Source organism: Saccopteryx leptura, chromosome 6 (genome assembly GCF_036850995.1).
Source record: "Saccopteryx leptura isolate mSacLep1 chromosome 6, mSacLep1_pri_phased_curated, whole genome shotgun sequence".
In the NCBI taxonomy this organism is placed as follows: domain Eukaryota; kingdom Metazoa; phylum Chordata; class Mammalia; order Chiroptera; family Emballonuridae; genus Saccopteryx; species Saccopteryx leptura.
Genome location: NC_089508.1, coordinates 2,817,618 through 2,830,843, shown reverse-complemented (window position 1 = coordinate 2,830,843; position 13,226 = coordinate 2,817,618). Strand labels below are relative to the sequence as shown.

General features: G+C 47.0%; 1 protein-coding gene and 1 non-coding gene across 2 annotated transcripts; both read left to right on the top strand.

Moving 5' to 3' along the window:
* The first annotated feature begins 4,802 nt into the window (after window positions 1–4,802).
* On the top strand, window positions 4,803–12,969 carry EIF5 (eukaryotic translation initiation factor 5). Its single transcript, XM_066388076.1, has 12 exons — window positions 4,803–5,592; window positions 5,731–5,931; window positions 6,808–7,087; window positions 7,201–7,282; window positions 7,571–7,743; window positions 8,054–8,165; window positions 8,929–9,074; window positions 9,479–9,637; window positions 10,163–10,324; window positions 10,944–11,108; window positions 11,446–11,580; window positions 12,380–12,969. The coding sequence occupies exons 3-12, from the start codon at window positions 7,016–7,018 to the stop codon at window positions 12,467–12,469; spliced, it is 1,296 nt and encodes a 431-aa protein (XP_066244173.1). The 5' UTR covers window positions 4,803–5,592; window positions 5,731–5,931; window positions 6,808–7,015; the 3' UTR covers window positions 12,470–12,969.
* Window positions 8,441–8,564, top strand: LOC136377928 (small nucleolar RNA SNORA28). Its single transcript, XR_010746531.1, has one exon. It is a non-coding gene; the product is annotated as a small nucleolar RNA SNORA28 (small nucleolar RNA).
* Window positions 12,970–13,226: the final 257 nt, after the last annotated feature.

Genomic DNA, 13,226 nt, shown 5'->3' with positions numbered 1-13,226 from the left:
ACATCTTCGCTATTGTGAACAATGCTGCCACAAACATGGGGGTGCATTTCTCCTTTTGGAGCCGTTCTATGGTGTTCTTGGGGTATATTCCTAAAAGTGGGATTGCTGGGTCAAAAGGCAGCTCGATTTTCAGTTTTTTGAGGAATCTCCATACTGTTTTCCACAGTGTAAGCCTGTTTTTCTTAATCCCGCACTGTTCCCAGGTCCCTAGTAACTCAGGACCTAGTAACTCAGCCGCTCATTCGCGGCACTCCTCACTTATTTTCATTCACAGACAGACTGCCTGAATGAGGGCCCCTGAAATATCTCAGAAGAAAGCTACAGAGACTATGGTGAGCAGAGAAAGGGTATCTGCGTCCCAAAGTCACAGGCCCCTCCCTGGCTTTAAGGCAAAGTCTGGTTCTGGGACCAGCAGCAGCAGCTATATCACCTGGAATCTATTAGAAATCTCAATTCTGCTCCTACCCCCCAAGAGGCCCAGCCACCTGTGTTCTGCCTGGCCCTCCAGGGTTCTGGTGTCACCCTCACTGGAGAAAGGCCGGCTTAGGGAAACCAGGCTGTGCTGAGATAAGCAGGACAGGTGTCCCTCAAGAAACACAGAGCCCAGAATGTCACCACAAGATATTCGTACTCAAAAACGCCATCTTGATGGCAACTCTGCCCAGAGTGGCAGCTGACTCAGCCGAGAAGTTCACAAGCCGTGCTTCCTGGTGCTGTGGGTCGGGTGCTGCAGCGCAGGCCATAGGCCACAGCCCACGGCCCTTCAGTGATCAGTGAGCTCACTGCCTGGTATGTGGACACTTCCTCTGGGTGGATAAAATGTACCAGATTCACAGCGAAAGAGGACAATGCGTGGCCGGGGTTGGGGACCCGTTAAGATGCTCTCTCAGAGAGGTTCGCAAGTGGCTGACAGGAACAGGGGAGCCAGAGTCTCAGGGCCTGTCCTCACCTCAGCATCTTCCAGCCCTTTTCTTGCACACATATGCATCTCGGGGCAGTGCCCCGTGCGGGACTAACGCCACCAGCATTAGGCAGGAGAGGGTTCAGTTCAGCAGCCACTCACCTTGCTTCCCTGAGGAAAGGGCCTGAGCCAAGCTGGCAGCAAGCGGCATGGTCACTGTCCTGTACCGAGGTGTTATGTGTGGCTTTTGTGTGACCAAGACCCTCCCCACCTGCAAGCAGGGCCCACTCTTCCATTCTGCCAAATTTCTCCATTGTTTACGGAATCAAAGCCATTCTGCACTTTTTTCTCTTTCCAGGAGTGACACGCGCTGGAGCTGGGTGGAGCTTGCACTCGAGGGAGGAGGAGGGCGTCGCGGCAGTCTCCAGCAACACTTTTTCCTGGATGCTTTGCTGCTTCCTCAGAGACACCTCTGCTTCCTGCCTCTGTCCCGTCGGAAACTGAAGGCCCTCAGTCTTCTGCCAAAGTTCAGATGCCTTTGTTCTCAAGGACAAGTCCTCTCCCTGCATGTTCAGCCTCACGAGGACGGCAGCCTAGTAAACAGGCAACTGCAATAAAGTTCCATGAATGCCCGGGGTGTGGAGGAGGTGGAGAAGGGAGTCACAAAGCTGGGGAGACATCCTGCCCAGAGGCTCAGAGTTGCCACGGAGAGGGCATGCCTTCTTGCGGTGTCCACCGGCATATTTCTGTGTGGTCTCACTGGGCGGGGCCCGTGTAGTAGGTAGGGCCTGGATCCTTGCTGCCTAGCGATTCAGAAATGTGTACTGATATGGGTGCATGAGATTACCACGGTATAGGACATGAGACCTTAACACAGCCTACGCCCTTTCCTGACTCTGTACGCACCCGATAACCTTCAGTTCCCTCCCAGCACTTTCGAATGTCTGCTCTGTGCACACACTGGAACAGGCTAGGACTGGAAGACAAACAGAGCTTGTCTCAGGTAGCTCAGCCTCCTCTGGGGGAGACAGGAACTTACATGGCTAATAGCGTGCAGTTTTGAAACACACGGGAGGTGAGAGAAAGCTGAGAGAGGACTGTCATCAAGGGAGGCCAGGTGGCCAACCACAAAGCCCATCGCAGAGGGCAGTCACCTGGTTGCCCAATGGCCCAAAGCTCCAAAGTGCAAGGTTTTCCATTCGTGCAGACTTGATGTTGCTCCGTTGGGCTAATTCATGCTAAACAGGCTCACAGACACCAACATCTAAACAGCCATAAAGCCTGACCTGTGGTGGCGCAGTGGATAAAGCGTCGACCTGGAAATGCTGAGGTCACGGGTTCAAATCCCCAGGCTTGCCAGGTCAAGACACATATGGGAGTTGAGGCTTCCAGCTCCTCCCCCCTGTCTCTCTCTCTTCTGTCTCTCTCTCCCTCTCTCTCCTCTCTAAAATGAAAAATAAAAAATAAAATAAACAGCCATAAAGCCAATCTCTGAATTTACCTTTTCAGCAGCTATTCAGGTCTGCTGTCCAGGGCACACACTGAAATGGACAATCAGGGGAGTCACTCACAAAGGATTTCATAAGCAGTGAGTGCTCATTATTTAGCAAACTGTGAGCACCTGACTGGAGGAAATAATGCAGCCAAATGAGGCGGAGACCCAGGAAAGGGAGGTGGAACTGAGCAATGAACTCGGCGTCCAACAAGCTCGAGTTCAAACGCTGTTCACCACTTATTAGGCAGGTGACTCTGGGAAAGTTACTTAACCTTCCTGAGTCTCTTTCCTGCCCTGTCAAATGGGTAAGGCAACACTTCCTCAACATGTTACTGTGGTTACATATGGAAATTGCCCAGTTTTGTGTCATCTGGAGAGGTTGCGCCATACATATGGTTAAGGGAATAAACTTTGGGATCATACAGATCTGGGTCTAATTTCTAGCTTTGCCACTTACCAGGTACACAATCTTGAGCAAGTTGCTTGATTTTTTTTCCCCACTCAGCCTAAGTTGGTTCATTTGTAAAGTGGGAATAAAATATTCCTCCTAGAGGCTAAGAAGTAAGATAGATAGTTGCAAAGGACTTAGAAAATTCCTAGGTTATAGAAGCATTCAACAAATGGTATGGTTAAGAGTAATTTCTAAAAGTTGTCCATGATTATTTATACAAATGAGTGGTACTGTTGAGGTAAGAACATCCAAACCTGTTGTGAATTTTGATAAGTTTATTTGAGCCAAAACTGATGACAATTGCACCAGCAAGCAAGCAAGGTCTCAAATGCTTCCGAAAATGAGTTTTACAGTACTTTTTTTTCTGAAGTTGGAAACAGAGAGGCAGTCAGACAGACTCCCGCATGTGCCTGACCGGGATCCACGCGGCCCATGCCCACCAGGGGACGATGCTCTCTGCTCATCTGGGGCGTCGCTCTGTTGCAACCAGAGCCATTCTAGGGCCTGAGGCAGAAGCCACAGAGCCATCCTCAGTGTCCGGGCCAACTTTGCTCCAATGGAGCCTTGGCTGCAGGAGGGGAAGAGAGAGACAGAGAGGAAGGAGAGGGGGAGGGGTGGAGAAGCAGATGGGGCGCTTCTCCTGTGTGCCCTGGTCTGGAATCGAACCCGGGACTCCTGCACGCCAGGCCGACACTCTACCACTGAGCCAACCGGCCAGGGTGTTTTTGTTTTTTTTAATGCATTTGAAATTTAGGGAATGTAAGGAAGATTACATGGAGGTGGTAGAAAGCAAGGCAGGAGTTGCATTACAGGAGAGCTAAGATTATCTGCTCTCTCAAGGGTTTTGTTTATTTCAAAGTTATGTTTAACATTTTACTCAAGGTTACAAGCTCAAGGCATGACTACCCACCAGGACCTGCCCGTTAGAGACAGACATATGATCAGATCGGCCTGTGAGATTTCTTTTCACAAAACCCTTTTCATCCACTGTACACATATCAAAAAGTAAAGTTAAAATTAGTACAAACTTTTGAAATTATATATGGAGGCCATCAAACCACAGCAAGAAAAAACATCACTTTGTATGTATTTATTTAAAAACTTTTCTAAGGAAGCAGCCCTCTTACCACAGATGAGTCTCATGACCACGTTTCCCAGCGGAGTTTCAAAATTAATGTTATTTGCATGTAGTCATGCAAAAACTCAAACGTTTCAATACTGCTCAGTCATGCTCCAAGGTGAGCCAAATGCAGCGCTCCTGGGACCTACCTTTCCAGTTTGTCTGATAGGAACCCCGGCACTCAGAAGGCATGATGCACTCAGTTTCACAGTTACGCCGGGGTGTACACGGTACACATGCCGCGCGATTATGAAAGCCCCTGCGCCCAAGGACACAAACCGCTTCTCTCGGTCTACATCTCCCTTTGATTTTTTCTCCCCAACAACACTGTCAATTTTAAAATGGTTTATAAGGTTTATAAGCTATGGAAGAGTCATCTTGAACTTCACAAAAATCCCATCTTTCCATGCTAACCTTCTTGCAGTTTGGACTGGTCTGAAACAGAGGGTCAGCCCCTTAATCCACCTCATCCTGTCCTCCACAGCATGGCTGGTTTTCTGCAGACCTGGGGACACTTGACAGGAGGGCTTGAGACCGCGGGACAGCGGGTTCCAACCAGCGGCTCCGTTATCTGTTTCACAGTTCAGCGTGTTTTCGTGTTGAATTCTTAAACAGTCCCAACTGAAAGTTTTATATAAAATACGTTTCTGAAAAGGAGTTCCTGTAATCACCAGAACTAAAATGAAGAACTTCCTCTCTCTCTCTCTTTTAAGGTTTATTTTATCGATTTGAGCGAGACAGGAACAATCGCTCCTGTACGCGCCCTGACCAGGCATCAAACCCGCAACCTATAAACTTCGGGAAGATGTGCTAACTTAACCAACCGATCTATCCGGCCGGGGCGGAGGCTCTTTCTAAATCGCGCTCATTTTCAGGTGAACACTGGGAACACTTGCTTCGGGTTATACAACTTATACACTGGAGAGGGGATCCCCCCCAGGTGCGCTTTGAGAAGGTCCCAATCCGCCGCGTGCGCCAGGTGCCAGGGAAGGAGGCAGGCGGCCGGGCGGGCGACCGCGCCTCACCACCACCCCGTCACGCTGACTCGGCGGGTCACGGTCGTCGCGGCCACGCAGACCCGAGCTCGGGAGTCGGAAGGGTCAAGGATGAAAGCACAAGGCCTACGAAGTAGGGAGTAAAACACTTCTTCCCCATAGAGCGGGCCACGGGCGACCCTAGGGGACGGAAAGCACAGGACCGAGCCCACTAGACGAGACTGCGCATCTACCGCACGGAGAACTCGGGTGGAAACGGGGCCGGGGCCGGCTGCGGAGGAGTGGCACCAGGCGCCATCTTCCCCAACCAGGGACAAACCGACATAGCGGGGCCCCGCGACCAGCTCTCGCGAGAGTGTGGAGGCCTCTGGGAAAGCGGGGGAAGGGAAGGCAGGTGAAGGAAGCCGGGACCCGGGGCTGGGGGCCGGCTGAGGCGGCGAGAGGAGCCTTAGGAAACAGAAAAGGCGGGGACAGACAGGATTGACGCGGCATGCAGGCCAATGACGAGCGAGCTCGGGCGGACCTCCCGCCAACGGGCTGTGCTGCCTGGCGCGGAGGGCGGGCATTGGGGCCGAGGGTAGCTTGAGCTCGGCGGCGGCGTTGTTCAGTCAGAGCGAGAACATTCCAGAGGTGAGTCCGGCGGAGAGGTGGCAGTCCCGCGCCCCCGCCCCGGTCCTCCCCGCCCCCTCGCCCCCCGCGGGCCGCCGGCTGGCGGGGGAAGCGCCCCTGCGGCCGTGCCCGGCTCACGGCGCCGTCTCTCCGCGCCAGGTCGTCAGGCCCCGGGCGCTGAAGGGTGTGGACCCCGGACGTCGCTGGGACAGCCCCTCCCCGCTGCTCGGCGGCGCCTGCCCGGCCGCTGCTCGCTGCGCTTCTCCGCCGCCCTTCGTCGGACTCGGGTTCCCACGCGCCTCACTTCATCCCAGTCCCGGGCGAGCAGCGTTGGGTTTATGTCTTTATTTGACGAAAACGGTGAGTCCGCGGGCGGCGCGGGTCGGCGGGGAGATGGCGGCCGCACAAGATGGCGGCGCGCCGCGTGACCCGGCGCGTGTGGCGCAGTTCGGGCGGGCGGGCGCCCCCTCCGCGGCCCCGCGCCCCCGGCCCCGCCCCCGCCCGCGGGAGCGCGCGCGTCCCGAGTCAGGCTCCGCGCTGCATTTGTGAGTCATCGCGGGCGGGGCGGGGGCGGCGGGCCGGTGACCCCCTGTCGCGGGGAGCCGCGGGGCCCGGCGCGCGGTCGGGATGGCTGCGGCTCGGGCCACCTGCCGTCCCGGAGGAGCGGCGCGGCTGTCGCCGGGGTCGGGAGCGAAGGTCGAGGTGCGCTCGCTCCGGGCCCGCGTGTCCGGAGCGCGCGTGCGCGTGTGTCAGAAGTAAGCATTGTTGCCGGAGGAACAGTTCGTACAGAGCCATTCCATAGCCTCGTAAGGGGTGCAGCTCCTGGGGGGCGCAGGGGTTGTCGCAACTCGGGGCCTGGTCCAGGCTCGCTTTGCGAGGAGGAGAGGGTTTTGAACCTGTTCTCATGAACAGGGAATAAGGCCGCTCCCTGCGCAGGCGCCGGTCGTAGAAAGGCCGCTTCTGTTGGGTCTGTTTTATAAACGCGCAGCAGCTGGGTCGGCACGGTTCATAGTTTCCTCTGGCGGTTCCCTGCCGGTCTCATTGTAATCAAAATGAAGGCCTGTTAGGTTACAGGTGTCCTGTGTTAGGGAAGAGGCGTTTTGACGCGAACTCGGGTGCTTTCTGACACAGGAGAGTGAGGCGTCGTTAACGAGAACCTAGGGGGAGGTGTGTCCACGCAGGAGTCGTGTTAAGTGTGTGGGGGGGTCGTGTGTTCTCTTTCCTTTCTCTTTTCAGAGCTGTTGCGCAGCCATTGGTACCTGTATTGGGGAAACATAGCATACAAGCAAGGAGCTTACAGCCTCAGCGGCGAAAACTTTTTCATGTCAGAGACCGAGAACTCTTGCAGTCGTTTATGTCATCCCTTCTTCTCCAGACAGAAGATACCAAAAAGTTGCAATCAAAGATCTCTTCATCTTATTGATAAAGCCACTAATAAGCCAAAATGTCTGTCAACGTCAACCGCAGTGTGTCAGACCAGTTCTATCGCTACAAGATGCCCCGTCTGATTGCCAAGGTGATCACTGATGTTCATTTTGTAGCAAGTTCTAAGCGCTTTTCATTTTTGTTTCATAGATTTTTTAAAGATTGCATCTCTTGGGTGCAAAATTAAATTCTTGTTTCCTTTAGGTTGAGGGCAAAGGAAATGGAATCAAGACAGTTATAGTCAACATGGTTGACGTTGCAAAGGCGCTTAATCGGCCTCCAACGTGTAAGTAATGCCTTTTGGAGAAGTCTGAAAGGCATAGTGTTGATACAGTCATGATCATCTTGAATCTGCAAATCTTGTCTGGATTATGTACTAATTCTATTTAGCCTAAAGGTTGAGAAGAATCTTGAATATAGAACCAACTGATTAGTTGCCTTTAAAAGTCTTCCCAGGCAATGCCACTTTTGACTGAAGAACTTAAAGACATAGGGAGTTATAATAGGATAAATGAGATTGAGTAGCCAAAGATTCATTTATTTAATTGGAATCAAACTTTGTTTTTCTAACTAGATCCCACCAAATATTTTGGTTGTGAGCTGGGAGCACAGACCCAGTTTGATGTTAAGAATGACCGTTACATTGTCAATGGATCTCATGAGGCGAATAAGCTGCAAGACATGTTGGATGGATTCATTAAAAAATTTGTTCTCTGTCCTGAGTGTGAGAATCCTGAAACGGAGTTGGTGAGTGCCTTTGAGCTTTTTCTTAATAAGAGAAGAAACTGTGTGTCTGCTTTTGTCTTTATCCAGTCCTGCGATAGCATTAAATAACGTATTGACAAAGTAGAACAGACTTAATTGGAAATAAAACACAAAACCTACAAATTTTGGAGATTCAAGTAACACTTTTCTTTAGCTGATCACTTTGTGGAAAAATTCTTTTTTGTGTTAAGCTGGTGTTTTAGGTGTATTCTGTTGGTTATTTTCACACTAAATTCCTTAGAATTTTTATTGTATAATATGGGTGACATACTTGTTTTTGTTTTTTTGGCAGCATGTCAATCCAAAGAAGCAAACAATAGGTAATTCTTGTAAAGCCTGTGGTTATCGAGGCATGCTTGACACACATCATAAACTCTGCACATTCATTCTCAAAAACCCACCTGGTAAGTCTTGGGAATGAATTTCTAAGATTACTGTAAAGCAGCTGATTTTTGGAAACAAAGTGAAAGTTTCTTTGTTGCTGTAAAATGAATATAATGAATTTATAATCCTTGTGTCATGTTTTGTTGAAAACCTGTCATCTTGGGATGGATGACATAGGTATTGTAAAACAGATTGTGATGGGTCCCAGCAAAGGTTCTCCTTCTGGGATACTGTTTTTTGAAGGAGGTGGGAGGGGGTGTTAGCTCATTAAGCCTAAGTGGCTCTAAAACATTGCAAGCAACACTCTGTGGCAGATGCAAAACTGTCTGACACAATTTGAGCTTGCTATACTAACAAAGTCTAACCTATTCGGGTACTCTCTCCTCTATGAGACAAACCTTTATATAGACTTAGACAATGTTCCAGCTGTTGGCTAAAGTGTAGTTGAGCTTACTCTTATTCAAGTTCATGAATGGTGGAAGAAGATCATGAATGCCAACCCTCACTATTGGGTCTTCTGAATCATCACTTTGTCTTGAGCTTACCCAAGAATTAATACCAGTAGCATTTTGGGACATATCCTTAACCTGGGATTCTTCTATGAAATACAGTGTGGATTTAGTCTGTGAGTCCTCTGGGAATTTTAGGTAGCACCATGTTTGTGGTTTCCTGAGAAGAGAGTTCAGAAAGCAAAAGGGCAGGGTTTTAAATGTTCATGATGGGTGATGAGGGAGGTATAAAATAAGCCATGGTACTTAACTGACCTTTTTTGTTTCCTGGTAGAGAATAGTGACAGTGGTACAGGAAAGAAAGAAAAGGAAAAAAAAAATAGGAAGGGCAAAGACAAGGAAAATGGCTCTGTGTCCAGCAGTGAGACACCCCCACCCCCACCACCACCAAATGAAATCAGTCCTCCTCCACATGCTATGGTAAGTGCAGGTTGATGGTGTGGTGGGCAGTAGAATTCTGTAAAATATATTTGGTTATAGTAAACAGAAAATACTGTAACACGGCAACACTGTTTTGGGTTCCAGGTGTGGTTGACTGAATTGAGGTGAACCCAATTTAGTGGAAGATGAACTTGATGTCATTAATTTGATTAGAAATCTGAAACATTATTTCCTTTTCTTTTTTTTTGAAATTTTCCCATTGATTGGTGGGATGGAAGAGGGGGGAGAATCAACTCTACTCCACTTAGTTCCATTTAATTGAGCACTCGGTGGTTTTTTGTATATGTCCTGAATGGGGGGTTGAACCCGTGACCTCAGCACACCAGGAACCAATTTCTACGTTTCGAAGGTTTATGGTCAAGCATCTTGGCTCTTGTAAACAGGAAGAAGAGGAGGATGATGATTGGGGTGAGGATACAACTGAGGAAGCTCAAAGACGCAGAATGGATGAAATCAGTGACCATGCAAAAGTCCTGACACTCAGTGATGATTTGGAAAGAACTGTTGAAGAACGGGTCAATATCTTGTTTGATTTTGTTAAGGTAAAAATATTTGTTTCGAGAGCAGTTGAACATTTTATTTTTTTTTAAGATTTTTTTTGCAGAGAGGGTGGGGCAGGGAACAAGAAGTGACTACTTCACTCTAGGTGTTCATTGCTTGCTTGTTGATATGCCTTGAGTGAGTCTAGGGTTTCGAACCAGCAACCTCAGTGTTCCAGGTTAGTGCTCTGTTCACTATCCCACCACAGGCCAGTTGAACCTTTTCTTGATAATAGAATCAGCTTCAACCCTTGGGCTTTTGTTAGATATTTATTACTTTAAGTTGGTACCTGGCGAGTAACTTTTTCATGCTACCTTTTGAATATTCAAATGAAAGGCTTTTACTATTCAAATGTTTTTTAGTATTATATCAGTGATATCTTTGACGGCTGTTGATTGTTTAGAAATTGTTTAGAAATCTTAGAACTGTCAAAATAGGGGAAATGGTCTGAGAGAGTAGAGGCTAATTGGTATCCCTAGAGCAAAATGTGATTCCTGTTTTACTGAATTGCTTCCTTTCCTTTGCAGAAAAAGAAAGAAGAGGGTATTATTGACTCATCTGATAAGGAAATTGTTGCTGAAGCAGAAAGGCTGGATGTAAAAGCTATGGGCCCTCTTGTTCTGACTGAAGTTCTTTTTAATGAGAAAATTAGAGAACAGATTAAGAAATACAGGCGCCATTTCCTACGAGTAAGTGAATTTTACATATATAAATGAGATTACAGCTGTGTGACTTTGGGAACATCACTTTAACCTCTCATTCTCTGTCATCCTGAAAACGGAGATATTGACATTCTTTACAACATGGGAGTATATGAAAATTGCACGAAGTCTCTTAACAGATAATGTACCATATTTCCCCATGTATAAGACGCACCTTTTTGAAAAATTTGGGGTCTAAAAATGGGTGTGGCTTATACAGTGGTTGTAGGTTTTTTATTGCATTTTCCACTTTTTTTGCACTTGTTTTCTGTGCTCATTGTTGAAGACACAGATGAAGACAAGCTAATGGATGAGAGTTTTGATAGGGGTGAGTTGTGTGAATTTTATGATGAATAAAATTTGAGTCCAATATCTTTATGTAATACTTTTTTTTTTTTTAATTTTGGGCCCCAAAATTAAGGTGTGTCTTATACATGGGGAAATACATTAATACAGAGCCTCTTTGTCCTCTTGACCCGTTTGAACCACTGTTAAGGGGCCATGGCTTTAAAGAACAAGCCTAAGGCAGTGAATATACTAGGACATTAGAATTGTCAACTTAGATCATCTGTGAAAGCTTGTTAACATAAAGGTAATGTATTTGCAGTTTTGTCACAACAACAAAAAAGCTCAACGGTACCTCCTTCATGGTTTGGAGTGTGTGGTAGCAATGCATCAAGCTCAGCTCATCTCAAAGATTCCGCACATCCTGAAGGAGATGTATGACGCAGACCTTCTGGAGGAAGAGGTTATCATCAGCTGGTCGGAAAAGGTGGGGAATGTACAAGTGGGCTCCTTTAAGATCACAAGTTGTTGGAGTTTTCTGGACTGGGGAACCTCTTAATACCTAGTCTCTTCTGTGTGAAGATGCAGTTACTCTGCCAAATGATGGAACTTGCAGGGTATTGCCGCCATGGCATTTGGCAAGTAAATAATAAACGCCTGAGACTCTTAATACCAATCTGTTGAATGTATGTGTTCTGTTGAGGATTCAGTATTACAGTATGACCCAGTCCCCTCAAAGACCTGTTTGAGCAACTATATGAATACAAATTATTTTTTTAATTTCTCAAACTAAAAATTTTTTAATTCCTCTATTGCTTTTTTAGGCCTCAAAGAAATATGTCTCAAAAGAACTTGCCAAAGAGATTCGTGTCAAAGCAGAACCATTTATAAAGTGGTTGAAGGAAGCAGAGGAGGAATCTTCTGGTGGTGAAGAAGATGATGAAGATGAGAATATTGAAGTAAGCATTGGGGAAAGTTAAGTTTAGTGCTAGTGATGTGTGCTTAAGAATTGTAAAATGACAAGCTTGGGTGATGGAGGCAATAAAATAGTCTTGATAATTTGGAAAATAATCCTTAGTATAAAGGGTGGTGGAAAACTCATTTGCAGACATGATTCCAAATTCCTGAATTTTCAGTATAAGGTTTAAGTAATATAGGTTGTGTATAGAGGTACCTAGTAGTCTAAAAATTAACAAGATAACTGTTAGGCTGTGGAGAGAGCTTATTTTGGATGTGGAGGGGACTTGAATGATGGCTTCATCTAGGTAATTTCCACATATTCCCTTTTTTTTTCTTTTTTTCTTTTTTTTCTGAAGTTGGAAACGGGGAGGCAGTCAGACAGACTCCCACATGCGCCCAACCAGGATCTACCTGGCATGCCCACCAGGGTGCGATGCTCTGCCCATCTGGGGTGTCACTCTGCCGCAATCAGAGCCATTCTAGCACCTGAGGCAGAGGCCACAGAGCCATCCCCAGGGCCCGGGCAAACTTTGCTCCAATGGAGCCCTGGCTGCGGGAGGGGAAGAGAGAGACAGAGAGGAAGGAGAGGGGGAAGGGTGGAGAAGCAGATGGGCGCTTCTCCTGTGTACCCTGGCTGGGAATTGAACCCCGGGACTCCTGCACGCCAGGCCGACGCTCTACCACTGAGCCAACCGGCCAGGGCCCACATATTCCCTTTTTGAGTTGTTTGTTTTTGGTGATTTTTCTCCTTTATCATTAATTAAAGATTAACATTCATTAAAAAAACTTTTTTATCAGGTGGTGTATTCGAAGACTGCCAGTGTACCAAAAGTTGAAGCTGTGAAGTCTGACAACAAAGATGATGACATTGATATTGATGCCATTTAAAGGGGTGGGTGCAGCCCAGCTTAACTGTAATGCTGAGAATCTTTCTGCATCATCAGCCAGAAGTGCAACATGTATGTGCAAAAGCTAAAATGGCTTAACATCATGCTACACTTTCTGCTAAAAACGTATTGCTGTGAGTGGTCTGTAATTAAGCCCAATGAGACAACTTGGGAGTCCATACACATATCAGTGAGCTGATGTAGTTTGCTTATTTATAGCATGTTTCTTTTTGAAAAATTAGTGGTGGACACATTTGGATCACATTTATACAGTTAAAAAAATAAAGATTTGATTTTGGTCATTCTTCACATTTTTGGCTCTGAATGACTTAGCTGAAATTTTTGGCTCCTTTTTAAAACATTATACCATCATTTAACCTGATAGGATTCTGGAGCCTGTTAAGTGCTGAGACTATAAGGAGGTCTTTTGCAGAATGTAAACAAATTTATATGTAATTATCCTATTCAGCCATTAAGAAATAAAGTACTTCTTAAGTCTTATTTCTAGTCCCTTAAATAGGCATCTGGTAATGTATATTATTACCATGCCAAGGTGGACAATGCAACACCTTGATCTTCCTAAGAGTGAAAAAGACCTGAGTGTCCTATAAATAATTTTAAGAGAAGGTTTTGGAATTTGATTTCTTTTTTCCCTCAGTTCGTTTATACTTGCCCCAAATTGTATTCTTTGAAGTCATGTGCATTGCAAGTTGGATGAGCCAGGGGGGTTTTATTACATTGACAAGCATTTTATTTGT